The sequence below is a fragment of the Ictalurus furcatus genome, chromosome 5 (genome assembly GCF_023375685.1).
Source record: "Ictalurus furcatus strain D&B chromosome 5, Billie_1.0, whole genome shotgun sequence".
Taxonomy (NCBI): Eukaryota; Metazoa; Chordata; class Actinopteri; order Siluriformes; family Ictaluridae; genus Ictalurus; species Ictalurus furcatus.
In genome coordinates this window covers 11,543,920-11,554,753 of record NC_071259.1, presented here as the reverse complement: position 1 = coordinate 11,554,753, position 10,834 = coordinate 11,543,920, and the positions used below count along the sequence as shown (strand labels likewise).

At 38.7% G+C, this 10,834-nt stretch overlaps 1 protein-coding gene across 1 annotated transcript; it reads left to right on the top strand.

Moving 5' to 3' along the window:
- Nucleotides 1-1,691: 1,691 nt before the first annotated feature.
- Nucleotides 1,692-5,320, top strand: LOC128607242 (vesicular inhibitory amino acid transporter-like). The gene is made up of 2 exons (XM_053623913.1): nucleotides 1,692-2,060; nucleotides 4,133-5,320. Exons 1-2 carry the CDS (start codon nucleotides 1,692-1,694, stop codon nucleotides 5,318-5,320), a joined length of 1,557 nt encoding a protein of 518 aa, XP_053479888.1.
- Nucleotides 5,321-10,834: the final 5,514 nt, after the last annotated feature.

Below are 10,834 nucleotides of genomic sequence, written 5' to 3'. Positions count from 1 at the left end.
ACAACTGCTCGAGTCAGTGTAGTGTGAGGCAAGCGATCCTAGATATTAATAAACAAAATCATAACAATACTCCTTAGGACTATGCGTTCACTACCAGATGAACCACAAAAAACATCTCACAGCTTATATCACATATGTCATATCAGACAGGGAATAATGGTGGTGGGTGGCCACGATCGGACAGAGAGTGTAGCCATAGCAAAGTTGCTACAGTCTGACACATTGCTTGTTTCAGCCTATATTTGGATTACAATGTAGTATGTAGTGTTATCTATACAGTGTCGTTATACTACATACTTCATATTGATTGTATTAAGCATTACATTAGAGTTTTATGTTTCTATTCGAATTTGTACCTTTAATAATGACCGAACTTCAAGACTGGGTTCACATTTTATGAATAGTGAATTGAATCCATCTCCAGTACATCTCCACGTGCTAAATTGTGTAACAACTTTGTTTTAAAAAACAAAACAAACAAACAAACAAACAAACAAACAAACAAAAAACACCAATTTTAAAAGGGTTAATGATATGCGAGAGGAAATCACAACTGCCTCATCGACTTATTAAACCAGTCCGTGCCATCTTGAATTGAAGTCTATAGTTTGATTTGCTTTTTATTGTTTGTTTTACTATCTAGTATACTTCTCAACTTATACTACAATACAGTATCTAGGCCTATATATCCGAGTATAATATATTCTAGGCTAAATAGTAAAACAAACCATAAAATTAAGTTTAGGCTGCTTAACCAATTGCAAAAAAAGTCTCTGTAACATTGATTTGTGTGTGTGTGTGTGTGTGTGTGTGTGTGCGCGCGCGTGTGTGTGTGTGTAAAGTTTGGAAATAAAATAGGCATAAAATAGACGTCACTATACTAATAAACTCTAATAATAATTTGTTCGTTCGAACAAACACATTCGACTATGGTTTGAGGAACAAAAATCTTATTTAATGCAATTCATTTTTATTGTATGTTTTAACAATGGACATTGTCTCAAAGCAGCTTTACAGAAACATATAAACACAGGATACATATTTTAACTGTGTGACTTTATCCCTCATGAGCAAGCCAGTGGTGACGGTGGCAAGGAAAAACTCCCTAAGATGATATTTGGAAGAAACCTTGAGGAGGAACCAGACTCAGAAGGGAACCCATCCTCATCTGGGTAACAACGGGTAGTGTGAAAGGCCTTATAGTCTTATTGCTAGGCCGAATCGCTCTCTCTCTCTCTCTCTCTCTCTCTCTCTCTCTCTCTCTCTCACACACACACACACACACACACACACACACACACACTCACTCACTCACTCTCTCTCTCTCTCTGTCTCTCTGTCTCTCTCTCTCTCTCGCTCTGTCTCTCTCTGTCTCTAGTGCGCAACTGACATTTGCCAGACTGATGAGTTGGTATGCGTCTGCTACTGGACTAGCTACATGTAAAAAGAAAACTACTGAATTCGGAATATTTTTTTTTGTATTGGATTACTCAATTCATTCTTCGCCTTCGGATGAAGATGTATTTCAAAAGGAAAACAATAGGACGGATTATTTGAAGAGTAAAGACATTCAGCGGGATATTCAACAGGAATGATTGGTGTTTGGTGATCTAATTGTCTCGTTTTCCCCAAAAAAGTTATCGTTTCATAGCCTACTTCTTAAACATCCGCTCATCGACGGTTTAATAATCATGGCCCATTTAATACGGCACAAGATTTCAAGTAAAATCATCAGTATAGTGAACAGCGCGTCACATAAATCCGAGGGGAAGGTGAGCGGTGTGTTTGCGCGCCTCGGCTTCCAGGCGGCCACGGATGAGGAAGCGATAGCGTTCGCAGAGCGTGATGGTCTGGATTACGAGTACAGACATGGGATGAGAATGGACGAAGTAAGGACGAGCGGGGAAAGAGAGGGAATGGTGGCAGGAGACAGTCATTACCAAAGACACGGTACTGCCCCCCCAGGATCCAGAAAAACGAGCGAATCCAGCGATGCGCAAGGAGCGCAAGACAAAATCACAGCATGGGATGCGGGCTGGAACGTCACCAATGCAATTCAGGTGCACAGCAGCTGCTCCAAATGTGTTTCCTCACGTATTTACAAAACAAAAAAAAATTCCCATCAGTAATTCTCTTCAAGCATTAGCCCATTTGTTACAGCCAAGTAAACTCAGCTTAGTTCTGATTCGTGGAGAAAAGGAGTCACTGAAATCAAAATGTATTATCCAAAATAGTTTATATGAATAAGTCATTAAGAGTTATTATACATGTTTATGATCGAATAGGTAAAAAATTCTAATATATTCTAATAATGCAATAATTAACTATTTTTCAAATTGCACCTCAAATTATTTATTGGAGCTCAAATGATTTAAATTAAGATGTATTCAAATGCATTCACTGAATTACTGAAAACAGGAGAAGAAAAAAAACAAACACTTGTCCTCGCTCCCGGTGAGACCTCATTCTATCAGATCCGATTTTATTCAGTGTCGCTTGGGACAATTTGGGGCGATATCAGATTTCACTCCAACTCCAGGTTGCACACTAGACCGTTTTCTGGGCAACAAGAAACTAAAATGTATGTTAACTAGGTGAAGAAAATTAATTGAATAATAAAAGACCAAATAAATAGATTAAAACTGGCAAAAACATGAAAGTCATATTTAAAGTACCAGAAATGTATTTATTTGTTTGTTTAGCATATTTATTTATTTTGTGTTCATTTCACTGTATTTCTTTCTTCTTTTTTTTATTCCCTTAACTGGATAAATTAATAAAGCAAACAAACAAAAATTGGTGGACACCTGAGATGCTGAACATCACTATTACACTTTTACACCAGGCTAATTTGAACAAGTGTAGGTAACATTCACTCAGGATCTATTAGGCTACACCTCTACTAACTGCGACTGAATTAAAAAAAGTCATGCTGACATCACAATTTGCTTGACTCCAGGTAAAAACTACTCTACACAAATTTTACTTTATTAATAATTAATCATTCACCCACTTTGTTACTCTGGGCTCTTACTCAAATGGCGCACTCAATTGGCTTGTGAGAAAAACTGGCCCTGTGTTCCAGTCAGCAGTGTCTTGTGGCTATTTGCTTTTAATTACAAATTGCCTCAAACAAAAATGAGTAAAGACACATGTCTATATGCTATAGGTTACTAGAGAATGTTTAGAGTAACTCCATAAAAGGCAGTTGAGAGTCAACAACATACAGTCTAGCAGCTGGTTTTGAGTGGGTTTAAACATACCTTTGTTCAACTGGATTCAATAAAGCAGGTGTTTCCTGTTGCAGTGTGCAAAGCACACACAGAAGAGCTAATGTTAACTAAGACTTCCAGGTTTCTGAAAAATGTCCAGCCCAACTACATCCCAATAACCACACAAAATCCCTCAACCCAACCAAAAAATGTGTGCAATCTAATTTTTCTCAGGCTTTGCGCAGACAACAAGGACAACATAGTGCACATACATTTCTGATGTAAGGACAAATCAACTCTTATAATCCCATTTTCCATCTCCCAAGCTTTGTAATATATCTTACAATATAAAAGGCTCTGTACATCATAGACTCACTGTATGCACTCAATTTGCTTTTGTTTGGCAAAAAATTACGACCTTGGTAACTTTGTCATTAAACCATACTATCTGCTGCTCTTTCTCTATTGAAAAGCATGACTCCTGCCCAGTAAGTCAATTCCTCTTCCCATTTTTGACCACTAGGTGCCATACTAACAGAGCTAAAGGGTGAGCACCAGGCCCGGGTAACAGCAAGTGGCTGTTAGTTGTTAAGGATAAGTTGTTCATCTATTAGTACAGACAAAAAACAAAAACAAACAAAAAAAAAATTCCACAAATAAAACCCAACAAAATAATGACTAAATACATGACTAAATGTATAAAGCAAGCAAGCAAACTAACAAAAACAAAACAAATAAATAATTACCATCATTACATGAATCAACATAAATGGTGGCTAAAAAGAGTAACTAAACAGTGTAATGTTCATTTATACACTAGTGCTTGATATCTGCCATTAAAATTTTACAATTAACATTCGTGCTGTCTTGAAACTATGAGTCATGATTTTTAAGTAATTATAATTATTTTTACACTGCAGGGCATGTTTGTTTTGGGCCTCCCTTATGCCATCCTGCACGGTGGCTACCTGGGCCTCTTCCTCATCATCTTCGCCGCTGGGGTGTGCTGCTACACAGGCAAGATCCTCATTGTGTGCCTCTATGAGGAGAACGAGGACGGAGAGCTTGTACGTGTGCGAGACACATATGTGGACATCGCGAACGCTTGCTGCGCGCCACGCTTCCCTGTGCTCGGTGGCCATGTTGTGAATGTGGCACAAATCATTGAGCTGGTGATGACATGCATCCTTTATGTGGTCATTAGTGGCAACCTGATGTATAACAGCTTTCCAGGCTTGCCCGTGTCACAGAATGCATGGTCAGTGTTTGCTGCGGCGGTGCTCATGCCGTGCGCTTTCCTGAGCAACCTGAAGTCTGTCTCCAAGCTAAGTCTGCTGTGTACAATTGTACACTTCATCATTAATGTGATGGTGATTGCATTCTGCCTGTCACATGCACAGGACTGGGCATGGGACAAGGTCAAGTTCTACATTGATGTCAAGAAGTTCCCCATCTCTATTGGCATTGTTGTTTTTAGCTACACATCACAGATTTTTCTTCCCTCACTTGAGGGCAACATGCAGAAGCCTGCTGAGTTCCACTGCATGTTGGAGTGGACACACATCGCTGCATGCATCCTCAAGGGCCTGTTTGCCCTTGTAGCCTACCTCACATGGGCTGACGACACAAAAGAGGTGATCACAGATAACCTCCCGCCTGGCATACGGATGTGGGTGAATATCTTTCTGGTGGCCAAGGCATTGTTCTCCTACCCCTTGCCCTTCTTTGCTGCTGTAGACATCTTAGAGAAATCCTTCTTTCAAGATGGAGATGGAACCCCATTCCCAAACTGCTATGGCACAGATGGGAGGCTTAAGTCCTGGGGTCTTGCCATGAGAATTGGGCTTGTTGTTTTCACCCTTCTCATGGCTATCTTTGTCCCGCACTTTGCTCTTCTCATGGGCCTTACTGGAAGTCTAACTGGTGCTGGACTGTGCTTCCTGTTGCCCTGCTTATTCCACCTGAAGCTTCTTTGGCGCAAACTTCTATGGCACGAGGTCTTTTTTGACATCTCTATTTGTATAATAGGAAGCATATGTAGCATCTCAGGGTTTATTTACTCCATTGAAGGGCTCATTGAGGCCTTTAAGTACAACATCCCAGATTAAGATACTATAGCTTTTCTGAAATACTAATGCAATTATCCTTGATTGCAAATATGACCATGTTAGAGATGTGTTTCAGTTAAAATCTGACTATGTACAAAGCAATTAAACTAAAAATGTAAAAATGTTAAAGTTTGTTGTGATGCTTTGATTGTGTACTTGTTATTTTATTAATGACAATAAATAAGCAAGCCAAGAAATGCTGTGATGAGCGCAGACCCATCATTTGCAGGGAAATAAAAATTAACGTTAGGAAAGTAGTATAGCTTGCTAAAAGGTTTACAGAAACTGAATAGAGCATTTAATGTTTAAGACCACCATGCTATAGATAGTGACCTTTTAAAACACTAATTACTGTTTTGTTTTTTTACTAAATGTTTTCAGATTTTTCAAGAATGAAAGTAAATGTAAATGAGAAAAATGAGAATACTTGCCAAATCCAGTGGATGTCTGAGATTTTACAAAAAAACGAGCAGAGTTAGCCAAACATCCTGTGTCAGAAACTCAGTAAATTATTCTAGATCATATTTTATGTTTCTCCTCATTTTTATATGTTTAGTTAGATTGTTTCATATTCAGTGTGTGTATTCATGAGTGAAATTGTAGTGCAAGCTGGACTGTGGAAAAGTGACTGAGTTGTATTTAATGTAACCCAAATCTAGGATGGCCTTGTTGTGCATTCATAATGTGTGCAAGAATAAAGAGAGGGTACACCCTGAAGATATATTTTCAATAAATTGAAAATTTGTGTCATCAGTGACCTCTCGGCCTTGTGTAACAAAAATACGGAGATCCTCCAGAGCTCTTAAATGTGCTGAAGTGGTATTGACCTCTCCCCCCCCCCCCCATCTCTCACTCTCTCTCTCACCCTGGCAGCGAGGTAAGGACCACCAGTTCATAGCAGAATATTATTATTATTATTATTATTATTATTATTATTATTATTATTATTATTATCCAGCTATCCATCCTTCTACTGTATCACTTGTCCTACACAAGGTTGCAGGGAGCCTGGAGCCTATCCCAGGGAACTTGGGACACAAGGTGGGGAGACCCTGTTCAGGTTGCCAACCCATCACAGGGCACAATCGCGCACAGACTTTGGACAATTTGGAAATGCCAATCAGCCAACAATGCTTTGGACACTGTGACTTTGGACTGAATGAGGAAACCAGAGTACCCAGAGGAAACCCCCAAAGCACAGGGAGAACATGCAAAGTCCGAGGCAAACAAGCTAACCACTAAGCCACCAAGGCCCCTTATTATTTTTATTATTATTATTATTATTATTATTATTATTATTATTATTATTATTATTTTGTTTCTTGTCGGTTTGTTATTCCATATACATGTGTAACATGTATTTCAATCCATGCAGGCTTAAAAAATGCATGGATGTAACTTGGGCTGAGGATACAGTGGATACTGGTGACACATGAAATGTGGTGTTGTGGAGTGAAGTGTAGAGTAGTGTAGTGTAGTGTAGCGTAGTGCAGTGTGGTGTAGTGGAGTGTATTGTGGTGTAGTGGAGTGTGGTGTAGTGGAGCGTTGTGTAGTGTAGTGAAGTGGAGTGTAGTGTAATGGAGTTGAGTGTGGTGTAATGGAGTGGAGTGGAGTGTGGTGTAGTGGAGTGTAATGGAGTGTTTTGTGGTGTAGTGGATTATAGTGTGGTGTAGTGGAGTGTGGTGTATTGGAGTGTTGTGTAGTGTACTGAAGTGAAGTGGAGTGGAGTGGAGTGGATTGTAGTGCAGTGTGGTGTAGTGGAGTGTAGTGTGGTGTTGTGTAGTGTAATGGAGTGTAGTGTAGTGTGATGTAGTGTGGTGGAGTGTAGTGTATTGTGGTGTAGTGTAAATGGTCTGCACTTATATAATGGTGAATGGTCTGCACTTATACAGCGCTTTTATTCAAAGCGCTTTACATTGTGTCTCATTCACCCATTCACACACACACACACACACACACACTCACACACCAATGGTAGCAGAGCTGCCATGCAAGGCGCTAACTTGCCATCAGGAGCAACTTGGGGTTCAGTGTCTTTCCCAAGGACACTTTGGTATGTGGAGTCATGTGGGCTGGGAATTGAACTGCCAACACTACGATTAGTGGACAACCCACTCTACCACCTGAACCACATCCGCCCCAGTGTAGTGGAGTGTAGTTGAGTGGCGTGTGTTGTGGTGGAGAGGAGTGTGGTGTAGTGGAGCGGAGTGTGGTGTAGTGGAGCGTAGTGTTGTGTAGTGAGGTGGTGTAGTGTGGTGTAGTGTGGTGCAGTGTAGTGTAGTGTGGTGTAGTGGAGCGTAGTGTTGTGTAGTGAGGTGGTGTAGTGTGGTGTAGTGGATTGTGGTGTAGTATAGTGTTGTGTTGTGTTGTGTAGTGGAGTGTAGTGTAGTGCAGTGTAGTGTGATGTAGTGGTTTGTAGTGTGGTGTAGTGGAGTGGAGTGCGGTGTAGTGTAGTTGCGTGGAGTGCAATGTGATGTACTAGAGTGTAGCGGAGTGTAGAGGAGTGATGTGTAGTGTAGTGTAGTGTGGTGTAATGTAGTATAGTGTAGTGTAATGTAGTATAGTGTAGTGTGATGTAGTGTAGCGTACTGTAGTGTAGTGTAGAGTAGTGTAGTGTAGAGTGGTATAGTGTAGTGTAGTGTAGTGTAGTGTAGCGTACTGTTGTGTACTGTAGAGTAGTGTAGTGTAGTGTGGTGTGCAGTGTAGTATGGTGGGGTGTAGTGTAGTGTGATGTAGTGTAATGTGGTGTAGTGTAGTGTGATGTAGTGGTGTATGCTGTGTAGTGTAGTATAGTGTAGTGTAGTATAGTGTAGTGTGATGTAGTGGTGTGTGGAATAGTGTAGTGTAATGTAGTGGTGTGTGCTGTGGTGTAGTGTAGTATAGTGTGGTTTAGTGTAGTTTGATGTACTGGTGTGTGGTGAGTGTAGTGTAGTGTAGTGTGGTGTAGTTTGATGTAGTGGTGTAGTGTAGTATAGTGTAGTGTGATGTAGTACTGTGATGCGTTTTATAAATAAATCTATTTTTTTGCACTGAAAAAAGTAAGCCACTGCTTACTACTGCATATTAATGGCCTTAATGATTTACAAAATATGCCTTCTGAGTATTTACACAGTTAGGAATAAGACACAAGTTATGTAAAGAGGGAGGTATGAGGATGTTGTCAACATCATTTTCACTATTGCTAAAATTATATTCCAACCCTTCCAACCCAATTTACTGTAATAGAAACTAATAAATATTTGAAATGTAGTATGGTAACAGGGCATGGTCTCTAGATTATACTCTGAAAAGCACATGACTAACTCCTACCTGAGGGATTTTCTCAGTTGGGTTAGGAGTCCCATCTATATCTCTGTACTAGAAACTAATTGACATTTGAAATATGATGATATGTCTTGACTATTAGATTGTAACCAGAGAAACATGTCTTTACATGCTACCTGATTTTGATTTTCTCAACAACAACAACAAAAAAATTGTGGCAATGCTGTTCACCATCCCAGACACTTATACCTTGCATTCATACTGTTTTTTGGGTAAGTAGCATCGTGAGACCTCATCAGGGAGAAGTTTGGCAGCAGCTCGCTAAATTTCTTGGTAGTAAGTTTATTATCTCATAATAGTTTTTACACATAAGCTATAACTTTCTGTTAAGTTTCTTGTTAACTTTAACATTTTTTTTACTTTTCACTCAGAGAATGGATCCCGTTATTTCTGAAAACATTGTCACGTATAAAACCAGTGGCACATATCCTGATGATCTGTCCAAAAAGAAAAAAACAACAACTCTTTAGCAGAAGGAAAATACTTTTGCCCTAGAAGGTAAGTTGGGGTTTAAAAAAACATAAAATACAACTGTTTAGATATTTAGATAGGTGCACCTTCCCCAGGTACAATTTGTGACTCTTATCAGACACTGGTGCATTTACCTTCCACCATTTTGACAGCCGAAAGACATTGACATTTCTTGTCAAAGCAGCAGAGTTATATACGCAGACAAATTACTGTCTCAGTACACACTGAATGTTATAATCATTTTTACTTATTTAATTTATTTTACAAATATTACAACCAACTTTGCAATTATTGGACCTCTTGAGATGGAATGACCCTTGGAGGAAAGTGCTAACTGCCCTATACAGTATACGTACATGAGCTCACAGACATCCACAGTTGGCTTATGACCTAATTGCCATGGGAGAGACAAATGCCATCCATCGCACCCAACCACCATAGCCAGCTATGCTCTCTTGGATTCCAGGTCACAGATGGCATTGGCATCATCAACCTTGCAATATCCTGGTGATACCTGATGACACCAGCCTCTCCTATGTAAAATGTATCTAAATCCTAACTATGCTATCTAACTCTGAAATTTTTTTAGTACTCCTGTCTATAGCGTTTAAATTCATATAGTCTGTTTTATGTGAGATAACGGGTACAGCATGGGTTATATGTATATTATATGCTGAGACAACAATCAAATGCACTATGGCATTTGGGTTTTTGTGATATGGTGCCCCAAGTTAGGTAATAGTTTGTAGTTTGTGCACATATTACAATTCAATTGAATTCTATTTTTATTTATATAGCACGTGTAACAATTGGTCACAAAGCAGCTTTAGAAAAATATAAAAATTCTGTTTATAAATTTAAAATGTATGCATTTATCCCTAATAAGCAAGTCAAATAATGGGGCAACAGCATTAAAACATCCCAGCTCACCAAAACACTCTATGCATGTGCCCCCTCTAGATCTGCTAATGTACCTAAGAAAAAAATATTAATAAAAGGCTTGACTAAACAAATATGTTTTCAGTCTAAACTTAAATACCAAGACTGTGTCCAAGTCTAAGATTATAATTAATTACTTTAATTACTCTCTATAGTTTTAGGACCATTAAGTGGGTTGAAGTAGAAGTTAAGAGTTTATGTCTCACTTCTACTTTGGTTGCTAGGGGGGAAAATACTATCACTTCCTTATTTAAGTATTTTTTAAGGGTGTACATATTTTCCTAGGCCATTTTGTTAGTTTCTTAGGCATTAAAACATTATTATTATTTTTAAAAACAAACAAAAAACCCTGCATTTCTCATGGATCTTTTGCTTTTATTATTTAAATTCAGTTCAGTTTATTTTTCATTTATTTTATTTCTATAGTGCCTTTAACAATACACATTGTCACAAAACAGCTTTTCAGAAATCTGTGTAGAATTAGGGTGTTATAAACAGTACTAAGTGCATTGAGGAGATGCTCAGTATGAACATATTGTGAATAAAATTCCTTGAATAAGCACAGAACAGACTTTATGATTACAGCAGCAGTTTTTAGAAGGTGGAAATCTACACTATCCAGTTGGGATTATCCACTGTAGCAGAGGGTGGGCACAAATTGTTTATTTATTTATTTATTTATTTATTTATTTATTTATTTATTTTGGGAAGTGCAATTCTTTACAGTGTTAGTGTGGGACCATCCACAGCAGAAGGTGTAGACAGATGAAGAAGCAGGAG

Excerpts from the sequence above, each read along its gene's own strand:
- LOC128607242 (XM_053623913.1), top strand. The coding sequence starts at position 1,692 with ATGGCCCATTTAATACGGCACAAGATTTCAAGTAAAATCATCAGTATA. Across the intron at positions 2,061-4,132 it reads ACGTCACCAATGCAATTCAG|GGCATGTTTGTTTTGGGCCT; the intron begins GTGCACAGCAGC and ends TTTACACTGCAG.